Raw genomic sequence first — 15598 nt, forward strand, 5'->3', positions numbered from 1 at the left:
CCTTTGGGGTCTGTCTCATCGTTCTGCTATAGTGGGCAACAGAAGGGGGACGCGGTGCTGAGCAGGGCACAGCAGCGTGTTTGGGGTCCCAGGGCTGGTAATGAGCTGCTCTGCCTACATCTCAGCGGGGTTTCCTTCTCACCTGGCAGTTTCCAACAGCCTGCGTAACCAAAAGCTGTGCTCAATTATTTGTGTTTGAGGAGAGGAAGTACGTAAACTGCTTTCCCGTTAGTGAAATAATTGGGAAGTAAACCAGAGGAGACCTTGTCTGAAATATTTGTGTTTTGTTCAGATGATGTAGATAAGCAGCTGTGAGAGCTCTCAGGTTTGACTGCTATGTAAACCATTCAAAGCTCCGCGTGGATGTCGGAGCCGCTGTACGACTGAACAGAGTGCTCTGTCCCCGATGAGAGGTGCAGGTGATTTGAGAGCCTGCAGAATTACCGCAGTTATTTATTTACCATTTTCATGTTCTAGAGTACCTCCTCTATTTGGCTGATTTCATCCAAACCGAATTAAATGGCACTTGAAAGCTAACAAAAGGAGCGGGCGAGGCGCGACGTAGCATCCCCTCATATGTTTCACAGGTGCGGCTCGGAGGGAGCAGTGCGCTTCCTAACGGCCTTGCCGGGCGCTGGCAGCAAGGGCAGAGGCTGTTCTGTGCACGGCTTACTTCTGTCTGGGGCTGCTTGGAGGTGTCTTTGAGTTCTCTAAATGTTTTGGAAATGTAGTAAAGTGAAAACACTCCATTAGCCTCTTCATGATATTCCTGGTTAAGCTGTAGTACTCCAGAGAAAACGTGGTGTTCTGGTGTCCCACGTTCAAGGTTTACAGAATTAGGGCTGCTGAAGGGAAGCTCACGCTGACATTTCAGGTTGCTTAATAAAGTGGTAGCGCTGCCGGAATTGGCTGATGAACAACATCAGATTGCTGAGGATCAGATCCTGGTCCTGCTGTGGTTCAAGGTGACTGCACTCGCACGGGTGGATGTTGGGCTGCAGGAGCTCTGTCAACAAGGCCCTGGCCGGTCCTTGTGCTCCGGCTTCAGGGTACCTTCTTGGGCTTCCTCCCTGCCTCTGCTGGCTGTTCTGCAGAGCCTTCTCTTTCTTCCCTGGTCTATCTTTCAGTCAAATGGAGCACCCTGCTCTCTTCCCACCCCCCTCACCCCCTTTTTTTTTTTTTTAGAACACCAGTCTCTCTAGCAAAGCATGCCTGTGCACCCTTGCAGGCTTGGCTTTTGCACAGCTGGAGCCTCTGGTCACTTTGGTTGTTCCCAGGTGCCCTTTATGCAAGAGGTCTGACCCTGCCAGCAGTGGGTGCTGTGTGTACCCTCAGGCTCCGTGGTGCCGTCCCTCGGGCGCTACCTGGCCGCGGGTGGGAGGCTGAGGCTGAGGCTGCAGGGAGGCTGCTGCATGGCTCTGAGATTCAGGGCTGGCTGTAGCGCTCATTAGAAAGTCTGACTCACTATTCCGATCTGAAATTGTATATTGGCAGAGCTTTTAACACAGCTAGTAAGGCATTCTTGGAAATGTTTACAGCTCTGGCAATAAGCACAAATAGTATGTTTTCTTTTTTCCTTTTCCATTCTGCAATTGAGAATCGAAGTCAGGGCTTCCAGCATCACAGAGGAACATCTCTGCAGTTAATCACTATTTACCAAATACGTTTATCTTGTATGTGTATTTGAATAGTGGTGCACCTTATCATAATCATGATGATGTCCCTCCTCATTTGTGAAGTACTGGGATATGTTTATTTCACAACCACAATATGGTGACAAAAATCTGAGGTCTCCTGTTACAAATAAAGTAAAGGCTTTCTGTAAGCATGTTGAATTCCTTCTCTCCTTTATGGCATACAGACCACATACGGACTTGGTTTTCTCAATGAAGGACCGTAATGCTTGTTGTGGGTATCTGCAAGCTGTGGGTGAGATGGCTGCATATGGGAGAGAGAGCTTCTGTTCTGCTGCTTCAGCACTGATTGAGATCAAATGGCAGAAGCATTTTAGTTTTTATATTTTTACTTTTTCATGTAGTTTGGAGACAAAGTAAATAGTGAGAATATTGGGGATATTAGTCCCTTAGTTTACCTGGTTAATTCATGCAGCTTGACGTATTTTTGGGGTGTTTCTGCAGAACTTTGCTAGTGTAAGTTTACTTGTCATTTGGGTCATGTACTTTGATTCTGCAGTTTAGGTTGGGTGAGCTGCGATGTGGGATATGAAGGCTCTTTGTCCTTGGGTACTGGCAGAGCAGCAGTAAGAGCTGGTCTAAATTTAGTGTCTTGGCATTGTGCGTGCTGCTTCCTTCCTCTTCCTTCTCCTCTCTGACATTGGTTACAGAATTGATTTCTTCATTTGGTTGGGACAGTTATTATCCCTCCTGCGCTTGCTAAATGTAAATGCTACTCTGTCCAGCATGCTGCATTATCAAAGCCTTTGTGCCGTCCAGATTATAGTAGCACAGGAGTGGTTTAGAATGCTTAAAAGTAGGAGAAGCCACAAAAAGTTTGGTAAATGGTTATATTAGGGCTGTATAGAGCTGTTAAGAAGGAGCTTCCCAAACAGTATTGTAAGTGCTTGCATGTTTCCTGATCAGGTGTCAATTTGCAGGTCTGAGTTTGTGAGTGAGCATAAAAGGCTCCTGACCCTTTCGGCAGCTTGTCCTGTACCCGAGTCAGCAGCCTCCCAGGTAGGGGCTGTATTGGGTCCTGCCTGCTTGGATCTCCAGTCCGTGGTACCTCTCCCCTGAAGGCCAGGCCTGCTGGCAGCGCCCTGCACGGGGGAGATGCCGTTGCTGTGCTGGGCTTACACAAGGCAGCCTTACCCTTGCCAGCCTTGCCTCCCCGTCCCAACTTGCCCCATTTAAACCCATACCATTGGTTTCACTCGCACACAGAGGTGCCTCAGCGCACAGTAAGAGTTAGAGAAAAGTGTGTGTGCTGTTTGTGCAATGGCTTAGGTTCGGTGAATGTTCCTGGTTTTACTCTCTCATGGACATCATTTGAATTTGGTTTTGAGTCACGCAGATAGTAACCTGTGAAGAGGGAGTGTAGAGGTTGGACAACTACCTCCTGACTTAAGTAGATGAGCATAAAAAGGATTCCTAGGTTTGACCTGATTTGGAATTTCTGCCGACATAGTTTTCAGTTTTGGCCTACATCACAGATCTGTAAGCGGAAGCCAATATAATTTATTAACTAGAGCTTACTGTGTCAATGCTAAAATTCTTCGCCAAGCTAACTTTTCTACATTCTATATTTCTTTGACATCTGGTGACTTGGGGCCTGAAAAATCGAGTTCTCTGCCCTCAGGAGGGTGCCCGTGAACGTCTGTGGAGAGCTGCAGGGATGCTGAGGGTCCTTCAGCACACGTATTCAGCGCCTGGTCCTCTGTCTTTTGCCCAGACATGGCTGTTGCTGGGAAGCTTTGGATTTTCTCTCATTGTCTGTGTGCCCACCAAACCCTGCTCCTCTCCTGGTGCTGCGCTTGCAGAGCCACGGGGAGCACGGGGGCATAGGTACAAACCCAAGCAGTTCAGAGGAGCCCACGAGGGTTTTACCGGCCGCAAACACACGAGATCGATGCGAGAGCAAGCTACCAGCCGGTGGGAAAAGTTTCAGTAATAGCATAATGGATTTGATTTTTCTCAGTTTTCATCAATAACATGGCAAATGCATTTAGCACAGGCTGAAGTGAGGCTAACAGGATATCAGGCTGGCTAGGGAGAAAAGCTTTGTCGTTGTCACCTCTAGTTTCCAAAAAAAACCAACAAACCAAGGCTAGTGTTACAGCAGACCATTAGCGTGACGGCATTATCCAGCTGTTAGCTAGAGTGCTATGGGTAGCTTTAGAGACGTTTGATGTCTGATGTTTGATGTCATTTTTAGTTGTTCCTGCAGCTGAATCCTCTGGGAGAGTTTTTCAAACTGGAGCTTTCTTGGAAATAGATTCAGCTGCAAGCTTTGTTACACTAAACATGCAACAAAACCTCCAACAAATGCAAAAATAAATCAACAAAGTTCTTAAGTGGAAGCCAATCCCTTATTTTCAGTAGCTCTGTCACAGACAGCATTTGGGTGACCTTAGGGGTGTTCCTCAGGTGACTTTGGCAGGAGCAAAGCCCCCGGTGCTACTGCAGCAGAGCAATGCCTGTGCCTGATGTGAGATATGCCTGCACCACAGCCTGCTCGGCCCCGACCTGCTGGCTACAGCCACAGGCTCTGCTGTGCCAAAGCAGCACCTAAATCCAGCCGAACGCGAACACCCCGATGGTCTGAGTCAGGCAGCGTCAAGGAATCGTTAAAGGCATGGCTAGGGCTGCCTCAAGGCAACAGGGAGTATTTGTTTTTTGCAGTAAATAGGTCATCTGTGATTAAAAGCTGCTGCAAATCAGGAAACACTACTTCCATGTGAAATCTGGGTAAAAATAGCTGGTACAGAGATATCATAATTAGCACACCTATGTATAGTGTGCCCTGAAACGGGGAAACATGGCACACATTGTCTGAGAAACAAAATGAGGTGGTGGGGTAGTACTGCGCTCTGGATGTTGAATTAGCATGTATGCGTTTTTCTGTTTGCAAGGATTCAGTTCTGAAATACTCAGTGAATGAGCTAAGCTCAGTGAGCTGTAGTTTGAATTACAGGGAGAAGTGGGGAAGGGCTGGATCCATAATCGCAGGAAGTCTCAGCTTGGCGTGGGAGAATTTCAGACAGCAGCAGTTGTGAGAAATGCAAACCTTGTCCTAGTGCTCACACTGCTATGTTCGCTGGCATGAAACTTTCCTGGAGCTTCAGAAAAGTTTGCCCAGGCTGCCTTCTTTCTGTCAATGTGACAGCACTAGTCCCAATACTGCTGGGCTGCAGGGGAATTCTGCTGCTCTTTAATAAGAAGTTCTCCAGCACTTATCTTACGTAACATCCCTATTGAGTGTGCAACCACAACAGAAAATCAGAGCAGACAGGGCTAAAAATGACCTTCAGAAGTTGCCGTGTGCCAGTGCTGGAGGCTGGACGCTGTTAGTGTGGATGTGGAGCAGCTTCACCCATTGAGAAACGCAGGTGGAGGAAAGGTGAGTTAGGGTAAAGCCATTAGTGGGGTTTTTCTCACATTCAAAGTAGCTGAAAGGGGATGGATTGCAGTAATAACAAGTTTCAGTCATGAATATTAATATTGAAGTAATTAAATCAGATGACTAGGAATTATAGGACAGGGAGATACTTCACGTGTCATTGAATCTACTCCCCAGTTAGCATGGAAACCCTTTCATAAATGTACGGAGCTGTCAGTTAATCACAGGAGGGTTTAGAACAGTCCTTGCACAGCCTTGTTTTTCATCTTCCATTTGTTGAAAGATTGTTTTGTTTTCATCGCAGGATGCTGGGTGTGGATCTGAACGACCAAAACCTGATTTGATATGCAACTGCCAACACAGTGCAGGGGCAGCAACAGCAAATGACTTACTGTGTCGAAGCTGAGTCTACCTGAACCGAACCTTCATTGTCATACATCAAAGTATCCCTATACATAACATGCTAAATTCTTTGCTGAGGCAAATTGTTGGCAGTTTCACTCGTTTATACCGTGTGTGTTTAAAATATGCGTATCGGGATGTGACAGCTCTCCAGATTCTGGTGACCTCCTTTAGGAACATGAATACCAAATTAGCTGAGCCAGTTGAAGCAGAAGATGTTGACGTTAGCAGAAGCGAGACGGTGTTTGCGTTCTCGTGAAATCATATTTTTTCATTTTCTGGCCATGAGGATGTAAGGACCGGCTGCTGCTTCTCCAGAGCCGCCGTCTGTCCAGCCAAGCATCTTCCATCTGCACTGGCCATAGACAAACAGCAGTGCTCTTCTCTCCCAGTACCTCCAGCCTCCAGGTATTTGGAGGATTTTCTCTGTTTCCTATGGGTTGTGTGGTTTGCTTATCCACTGTATTACCACTTGTCTCCAAAGTTAAAAGGTTCTACCCATTTTTAACATCCATGGAGCAAGTCGCTTCATGCAAACTGACAGGTTTATCCTTTAGAGTTGATCAAAAGGTCTGCGGATACCCCATGGTCAGTTGTTGTGGATCTGAAAACAGAGGCTAGAGGCAGCAATGTTTTTGGAAAAAAAAAAAAAAAAAACAACACCAAAACTGTGCTAACATGAAGATGCCCTAAGCTGGAAAAGTGAGATTGATTGATTGTGGGCCCAGCAGCTCCTTGCCCTCTCCCTTAGACCTGCCCCGAGCGCAGAGCTCGCAGCTTGGCCCCAGGGCATGCAAGTACCCGGCGCAGGAGCCACGGGGTGACAAGGACGGAGCCAGCAGAAGCTGGGGGCTTGGGCCCTGCTGCGGTCCCAGCTGTGGAGGGAATGTGCTGCTGCTCTTCTGGGTCAGTCATTGGCACGGGGAATATGGGAGAGCCGAAGCCTGCTGGCTTACCAGTTACATCAGTATGTTTTAGTGTTGCTAATAATTTGGTTTTGTCATGTACTGTTTGGTTTGTAATAGACAGAAGCAGAAGGTGGCATAATAACCATTATGCTCTTTTGTTATCTGTTGTACGCAGTTCCACATAAACAGCAGAAAAATGAACGGCTTGGTTATCCTGTCAGCTACCGAGCATGCTGCCTCGCAGCCCAGCATCACTTTCCCCAACTGGGCTATCAGGCCTACGTGATAAAAACGTGCTCACAGCATCCTTCTTCTCCTCTGCACAGATTCTATGATGGTGCCTGCCCCAGTGATGACAGTGGTGGTTTCTACTTTCCCAGTGAAAACTCTGGGCTCGTTAGGGAGCACCACGTATCTAGAGGAAAACAGGACCTTGCTTCTTCAAGTAATACGTGTGCCATCCTAAAGGAAGCTCATTTTTTATAACATTGTGTAAGCCTGCTGTCCCAGAACTGACGGCTTATTTGGCAGCACTGGTGGTTAGTAGTAGACGCCCTGGTAAGGCAGTCTGTTTTAGCTGATAGCGTTCTGCTTCTGTAACTCGGCATACTCCACCATCTGAACGCATGAGCACTGCTCAAGGGATCAGCACTTTCTAAACACTGCCTTAATAGGGGAAAAAACAAAAGCCAACAGAATACCTAAACCCAGGGGGAAAAAAAGCATCCTTAGAAACCTAGAGTTTCGTGTGACATCCTCGACCATTCTAAAATAGCAGAGGATAATCTAGCTTAAAGAATGTTACGAATTACTTGATAGATTGAGAGCAGGCGCAGTCGCACAAAAATGGGCAAAGCCAAGGCACAAACATGCCCTTGGCAGCGTCATAAGGGTTTGATAAGATTTGACATAACCTAAAAATATCTACTGGCTTCCAGAGTGTGGCTGTCAACAGAAAAAGAAATCAGCTACGTAAATATTGATGTTCTCTAATAAGCTGTTAGAATGATGGATATGGAGAAAGGGCAGATTGTCGCTGAATTTTCCTAAAAGCAAGATATTACTGTCTGTGCAATACTTTGGAAGGAATTTTAGTTTCAGCCCTGGAATGAAGCACTGGCCAACGATCACATTTTCAGTTATACTCAGAGCATGGGAAGCTAAAGTAGGGAAGTTTGCTTGGTAGGGATCCATTCATAAGTGTGGGAATTGTTCAAAATTGCTGCTTCAGCAGAAGTGCCTAGCAAAGGGAGATGGGAAAGAGCAGAAATAATAGCCAGGAAGCCCACAGGTGGTGAAACTGGTCCTTTGGCTACTGCAGCATCATGTTTCTGTGGTCAGGTCTGGTCTAGATGTTGGCCCAAGTTAGTTGTTTGTCTGTTTTGATGAAGATGTGTTCGATCTCCACGTAGTTGACAGCTTCTGTGCCATCACTCAAAAACATAATAGTTGAGCTTTGGTGCTGTTAATACATATGACGTTCCTCGCTGCTTGTGTTGTGGGCAGAAGAAGCTCAGCACACTTGTGTGTGGAGGTGTATGTGTGGAGGTGTATCTGTAAGTATCTGCAAGCATACCTATGGCTTGGTGTGCGATCTGCAAATAAGGCAGGGCTTTTGTGTACTTGCAATTCTGTGAAAACAAGCGATGTTGGATAAATCTGTTTGGGGAATGATACAACAAAAGCTTTATGACTAATGACATCAGCTAAAAATCATCTTGTTTGTGCAGGTTATGTTTCAGAGCAGCGAATGCCTGGCACTTCGTAGCACTTTATTAAATGCTTTATTGTAAAATAACATTACTGTTATGGATGTGATGCTAAGTTTCTGTACTCTTTTCCCCTTGGGAGACCTTTGTTTTCAGCTCAGATACGTATTCCTGCTGGAGCTGAAGTGTTGCTATCATCAGTTTATTCTGCTTCAGTTTTGATTGGCTTAATTGTCCCATGGAAATTTGCCTGGAATGACAATGGGAGTGGCACCAGGTAACCGTTTCCTGAATGGCAACTTTAAGATCTGCTCTTTATTGCTCCTTATTGGTGTCCAGGCTGATTAAGAATTTGGATCATATAGTCCTTCTTATAAATACTGCTAAGATGCAACATTTTTTTTTTGAAACTTTGTTCTTGCCTTCACTGGTGACAGTGTTTCACTGTATTTTCAATTCCTCCATCTCTTATGTCCTTGGCTGCCTTTTCTGTTCAGTTCTTCCTCTAAGCTCATAGCATCACAGCATAAATATATTAACAGATACTGAAATATATATGCATTTAGTTTGTGTCAAGAATACTCACATAAATAAGGATTTGCTAGATCAAGCCTCTAGTAGCTGACCTAATTTTCAGTTTTAATCAGATTACAAAAGATTTCAATAAATATTTCATGTTTTAGAAGGGTTAACAAGCGAGGAGATTTTGTACCCCATCCCCAGCTGGTAAGAACTGGCACTGGGACGTTGTGACCTGACAGCAGTGTCACTTGAGGAGCAGAGAGAGACCTCAGCTCTAGACTGTCACCACACAAGTGAAGAAACAAAACTGAGGCAGACTTTGCTGAGAGCTATGTGCTGTATGAGGGCTAATAAATGGTAACAGAAAATGACAAAAACAACTAAGAGGTGCAGATGGGGACTTGTGTGAAGAGGGCTGGTGGGCACAGCTGGGAAGCTGGACTTGAGCATGAAGCCCAGGCCCGAGCTACCTTGGCAGCAGCCATGTAACCGGTGGGTTTAGAGATGGCTTGTGCCACAGAGAGCGCGTACTTCAGCCCCTCCAAAAAGGTGGCTCCACAGGAGCCATCTTCTGTGGAAAAGAGCAGCGAGAAGAGATGAGATGTGCTGGGAGCTGTTGCCTTTGCTAATGGCCCTAATAGCGAGGGAACTTCTGCAGCTCCTCCCAGAAGTGCTGCTGCTGGGAAGGAGGCGGATTTGATGGGAGGGACCCTGTCGTATGGAGTTAATTGAATAAGCTGTTCATCTTCTAAGTGCTCATCCAAACGGGGCTTAGTGGCTCTCCGGAGATGCACCCATCACCAGCTATGGAAATCCTTCTGCAGCAGAGCACACAGAGCCTCAGATTACCCCTGCCTTTTGTTATACAGTGCTTTTTTTTAATCCAGTGCCTTGCCGTGTATTAATCATTTTTGACAAATTCCTGTGTTGTTTTCCTGTTGCGTAAATTCCCATGCACTATCTGGACGTGCATATTTTAGCTTACTGCAGTCTCATAAGAGCAGTAAACGACACCTCATTTCCTGCTGCTTTAACTTTATGGGCAGGCTGGCATGGTGATTTAGGCATCGGAGGAAAGCGGTGCCCAAATTCCTCTGCCTGTTTGAACCAGATGACAGCTCTGCTCTGTGCAGCTTTGTAGCAAGGGACAGTAGTGCCCCGATAGCTGTGGATTCCACAGCATTGGTCATCAACAGTACAATTTTACTGTTTACACAGTGGTATGAGCACAAATACATCAACAGAACAGACATCTCGGAGAGGCTGAGGGGCTCCTCGGATCAGGCGTGAGTGCATGGTGGGCTGCCAGCCATGTGCAAGGAGGTAGGAGAGTCACAGCAGTGCTTCTGGACAGAGGAGAGATCTTCTCTCTTACAGGCAGCATGTGTTACTTTCTCAGGCATGTATTTCTTTTAGGTACAGCATTTTAATAGTAGAAACTCTGCGTAATGCAAGAAATGCATGATAAGAAAGCTCTCAGCTGCTTCTAGGGATGGATCATGGACCTACTCTTGGGAAGAAGCAGACTAAGTGTGACTCATTTTCAAGAGGGAAATAAGGCCACTGAAGGAAACACTGAGATGATCTTTCAATACTTGTATCCAAGGGAAGTCACTCTCTGTGATGACCAAATTTCCTGATGCAGGTCAGTGAGGTTTACAGTGAACAGAGGGCAGGATTATTTACACTGCTCTCAAGAGGAGCAGAGGTGAAAATTATCAGGTATCTGAGAGGGAATCTGCTGTACGTACGAGGCAATGCGGTGCAGGCTCTGACACCAGGATACACAAGCAGATCTATGTGGATAATACGAGTTTTTTTCTTTTTGATTTTAGAATCAACCTTGTCCTATGTTAGGCAGCTGGAGGCAAGAGTAAGACAGCTGGAGGAGGAAAATCGCATGCTGCCCCAGGTGGGTGACTTCTGCTGGTGGGAACAGTAGCTGGCAGCTAGACAGCAATGCCTGAGTCTGCGTGCTTGAGATGAAATCAGTATTACGGGTCATTTAACGTTACTGCATTTGAACACTCAGGCTGAGTGTGTGGGGAATCAAAGGCACTCACATCTTTTGTTCATCTTGCTTGTGACTGAGGGGTGTATTTATTGAAGACTGTGACAATACTTTCACTCATTTTTCTCCTTTGCAGGTGTTGATACCTTGCTAAGAAAAGTTCACTAGAAGCCACTACTTATAGTTGAAAATTAATTTAAGCGTTGAAAATTACAGTGATCAGGGCCCTTACATTCTGGTTTTATTGCAAGATCTTCTTGTTATTTGAAATATCCAGTGTTTTTTATAGTTAACCAAAATATTTTGCTGTAAAAAACAAACGTTTTAATAATAATTGAGTTATATTAGCAATATTTTGAAGAATATATTAGATACATAAAAACAAGTCTGAAATTAAATCAGATAAATAAGCAAATCTGAAGTTAAAGGTTTTCCAGGTATGTTTTTAAAAATAAAAATGTAGAAGTTCTGTAAGAGTGAATCAAAGACACTTAGAATTTTATATATATCTTTATGCATATATAACAGTGCGTATTTCTATCATATTTCATTAAGTAATCCCTAGGAAAATCCATAAAGTCTCCAAATGAAGTTGCCCACTGGAAGAAAAAAGTTGCATGTTGTTTAAATCAAACACTAATTTAAATGAAGATACTGGTCTGAAGAACACAAGTGCTTTTTATTGAACTTAAAGTACTGTCATATGAATGTAAAACTCAAGACAAAAGTGAAATGCAGCAAGAAGTAAAATCCACTGATTCAGATTTATTGATGTGTATCAGCCCAAATGCCAATCCATTAGGTAGATTTCAGCCGGGTTAACCAGTTCCTCCCCTTGGGCAGATTTTAAGTCAAGTTTTCTTCTTGCCTGTAGTATGACAATTGGAAGGGCCTCTGTTACTCCTGTTTTGCTCTTGACTTGCTGTGCAACCACAAGCCATTTATGTAACTTCTCTGTGCCCTCATTTGTTGATCTGGAAAAGAAGGACAGAAAGAATAGCTAAGTGTCTGCTATTAACACCTATACGGTCTTCAGTTGAAAGACAAAGGCTAATCCTCAGTGATAAAGAATATTATTTTCTTGTCAAGAAAGGTGTTCAGGGCAAATGTCAACAAACTTGCGTGAAAAATACCACTGAGCCTTCGTTTAGGTCTGGGACAGCAATGGGGGATAAATTGTGCAGAACGTTTCTCTGTGGGCAAAATTTTGTACAAGTGACCTCATGTTTTATTTGCCTAGGGCTTGAGGTGCTCAGGTGGAGCCCCATGAAATGTGTTACCTGATCTTGCCAGAGACTGGGACACCCACGCTGTGGATGTTGAGTTCATTGGAAACCTTAGATGGGGTGCCAAAACCAGAAAGCAGTGCTTGTGAAAATAGTGAAATAGCCCGTGAAAACTGAAACACAAAATGATTGTTGTGGGGCTTTGCAGGGGAAGAACTGGGTGGCCAAGGCTTGCAGACTGCTTTTTGGTTTAGATACACAGGTTGGAGTTTGTCTTGTTTGGTTTTGTTGGCACCAGGATCTGAGGTAGAGTGCTGAAGTTTCCTGACGTCTCCAGACACTTGTTTTGAGGAATAACAAGTGACATCGGCTCACATTGCCTAGCACACCTTACTCCCTGTTCCTCCTGAAGAAAGTCATTGCTTTGGGGAGAGGAAGGAACGCAGACATCAGGCTTATTCTGACTTGGCACTCCATTATGCCAGCATTACCTTTGCATGAGTTCCTTCTGGGGCTTTGTCATCCCTGTGACCACCACCCTGACCAGCTATCAGCTTGTTGGGCCCTGCCACGGAGGCAGGGACACGGGGTGGAAATGCAAAAGCTCCTGGCGCTGGTTCTGCTCCCCTGAATGGGACGAATGGGAGCTCATTAGGCTTCAAGCCAAACCAAGTGCTTTGACAAATCAGCTGAAAATAGGTGACGAGTTGCACAACTGGTGAAGGTTTTTGGCACAGCTCTTACTCAGTTACAGCATGGTGCCTCTAAATGTCACCGGGTAAGAGTGCCATCGGCTGTTGGCGCAGCACCAGTGGTGGCATCGAGGGGCCGCGGGAGGTGCAGGGCTGCTGGGGGGCAGCTCCTAGCCTGTGCTATGCTTTTCTTCTCTCCTCTCTGCTTTGTGTCCTTTCTTTTCCCCCCTTTCTGCTCATGTCACCCATGAAAATGCACCGGCACACTTACTTCAGGTAAACCTCTCCTTTCATCTGCACGTCGCCGTGGTTCTTTTTTACTTTATTTTGCTTTGCTTCTCTCGACCCATACACATCACTTCTCTTTTCAAAACCCCACAGAGCTCTAGTGTAAAGGTTTTATTAATATTTAGTGGCAAGAACATTTCCAGAGGAAATGGTTTTAAGTGGTGCCATCACTGTTCAAATGGGAACTCAGCTGGCTCTGGCCTACTGAAGGACTTCCTTGTCAGGGGAAGTGCAGCACCACCACTCAGCCAATATTTTAGTTTGGTCAGGTAATAGGAAGGGTATAAAATGCACATACCCACTTAAGCCTGTCAATTTGTCTTCCCATGCTACAGAGTTGTTCTGGTGATGGTTTATAGCATAGAAACATGGGTTAGCAGTTGTGAGAAGCAACAGGTGGATGTAGGTATGCTCTGTTGGTGAGGGCAGCGATTAGCTGTTCTTTTCTTCTCTTCCTTTCTTTTCCTCCCTCCCAGATAGCATATAACAAGATGTGATCCAGACCCTTTCAGTTTCTGGCCACAAATAGGGTTTTTGTGCAGGAAAACAGATCCTTTCCAAGATTTATGGTATGCAGCTGGGTCTTCTGGTGAGAATGCCAAGCCGGGAGACAAGGGGCATGGCACGCAGCTCGCGTTGGTGCTTCTCAAGCACTGGTGTGGGTAGCAGCGCGTAGAGGCAGAAGGATTTGAGTGACGTTTCAGTTCTGCTAGACGAATTTCAGGCCAGAGTAGTGCCCCCTGGCAGTAGGGCAGGAACGGCTTCTTGCAGCCCAGGGCTCTGCGGCTGCCTCGAAATGGACACGAAGCCACAGCGTTGCTGTTTTGCTGCTGACATCCAAAAAGCTGCACGATAGTATGGCCAGTGCTGCAGCCAGAGTAGAATGCGGTGCACATTGTAATGAAGATACCCAGCGATAATTAAGAAAATATGTAAGGACCAAACAATGGATTCAGATCCCAGTTACAGCTCCCTGGGCTGTGCTAGAGCTCAGTTACGTGGGCAAATAATTCCAGATAACTGAAAGCAGGAGAGTCCTTCCAGACTGCTCGTGGTGCGTAGCTGCTATCCGTGCCTTACGCTGGTGGAAGTGAGATCAGGATCTGGCATCCACATGTCAATTAACTGAAGATAGTCCTGAGTTTTCTGAGGGGTAGTATTTCAGGGCTGATAAGCTCAGCTGAAACGTTATGGAAATGTGGACATCTATCATATAATGACAGTGAATGCATTTGCAGAAGGTATTCTTGGCAAGCCACCCAGCTTAAATTGCTTCAGTTTTTATTTGTTTCATGGGAGGAGGGAGCAAGAGGTAGAGATGGAAAGTTGAGATGTTTTCCCTCTGTGAATTCCTCGTCCTTGAAATTAAGCAGTACCTTTTAATGAAGGGGAGAGGAAGTACTGCCAGGACATGGCCTCTTGAGCAAAGAAACCGTGTGGGTCAGTGGGGCTGGAGGCTGCCCACAGGATGCTGAGCGCACAGGGGAACATCTGCAGCCACGGGGCAGGTGTGGTGCAGGCTGGAGCTGAGCTGCTCTGCTCCCTTTCACCGGCACATTTCTGCCTCTGCTTCCTCTTTCTTCCTGATATGAGTCTTGGTTCTTTTCCATCTCCTTCTGTTGCATCTCCTTTTCCAGTGTTGCTTCAGGCACTTTTTCTTTTTTCTTGTTTTCCTTCCTCCGTCCTTGCTAGCCTTTTCCAGTCCTTGTGTATTTAAGTGTGAAATAGCAGGCATGACCCTTAGGCACACACTAGTTTATTTTTAAGCACTTCCAGTGCTTTCCATTTCCCTTTTTCTTCCCCCTTCTGTTATAGTATTACGTTTTATTTCAACCTACATTTCCAAATCTTTCAAAAACCTTTTTGCTGAGATCTGTATTTTTGATTTTCCCTCTGCATGGCCTGGTTTTAGCTACAAATCTAATTAGAAGTTGGGAACCGCTTGGTTAGTATTTTTGTGCATGTGTCAGATCTGTGTCATGCAGAGTCCGATGCTGGTTATCTCCTCCCTTTCATAGCGTGTAGAGTAGAGAATCCTCTAAACAAAGTGTAATTAAAACCCACTGAACTAATCATGTCATCAAATATTTGCTGAAAGTAAATCAACGGCATCCCTCCACCCTGTGCTTTCATATGATGTCATCCTCAGTTTAAATTAATAGGTCCCTTTCGGCCTGCCTTCGGCCCCTTGGCAGTCGGAGCATGCTTGGAGTATGCCATGAGGACACGTGGATTTTGGTGGCAATATGCACAAGTAGAGGTTCCTGCAGTGGTCTGAGAACAGGACTTACCACGAATAGCGACAGCATTTTAAAGCTGGGTATTGTAATTGACAGGATTGTTCCCTAGAAAAACCGTTGCTGATTTGTTTGGTGTGTTAGTCCTTCAGCAAAGCACCATGCTGCAGTTTATCACTTTTGTTTTCCCTTTCTCCTACCTGTTTGAAACAAGCTAACAAATGCAGCTTGTGGGTTTTGTTTTTCCTTTTTCTTTTTTCTTTTTTTTGCAAGCTAATAGGGAAATTGAGGGCTGGGGAAATTGGAAAAAAGCTTCGAAAATCAGGTAGTGATTGAAGCGGCCTGGCAGTTACGCAGCAGGAAGGATATACTTCCCCAGGAAACCACTTGCGTCTGGGATAAAAGGCTGGTGGAGGACGAGGTGGCGTGTGTTTGCTGAGGTCTCCTTTGGTGCAGGAATGGAGCAGTGCTCAGTGGATAGGGGAGCTGTGTCTTCTCCAGGCTTCATGAGGTGACTGCATGTGTCC

The 15598-nt window shown here is 45.5% G+C and overlaps 1 protein-coding gene across 15 annotated transcripts in view; it reads left to right on the plus strand.

Moving 5' to 3' along the window:
* CCDC85A (coiled-coil domain containing 85A) overlaps positions 1-15598 on the plus strand; it is a 217413-nt gene that overhangs the window by 189594 nt on the left and 12221 nt on the right. For 14 of the 15 annotated variants that reach the window (XM_083832381.1, XM_083832380.1, XM_083832378.1 and 11 more), the window contains one exon: positions 10453-10529. The exons of the other annotated variant lie outside the window; for it this stretch is intronic. In XM_083832381.1, the coding sequence (XP_083688507.1) occupies positions 10453-10529 (77 nt within the window). The remainder of the gene's footprint in view (positions 1-10452; positions 10530-15598) is intronic. 15 annotated transcript variants of the gene reach the window in all.

This window comes from Anser anser (assembly GCF_964211835.1).
Source record: "Anser anser genome assembly, chromosome: 3".
NCBI classification, from domain to species: Eukaryota; Metazoa; Chordata; class Aves; order Anseriformes; family Anatidae; genus Anser; species Anser anser.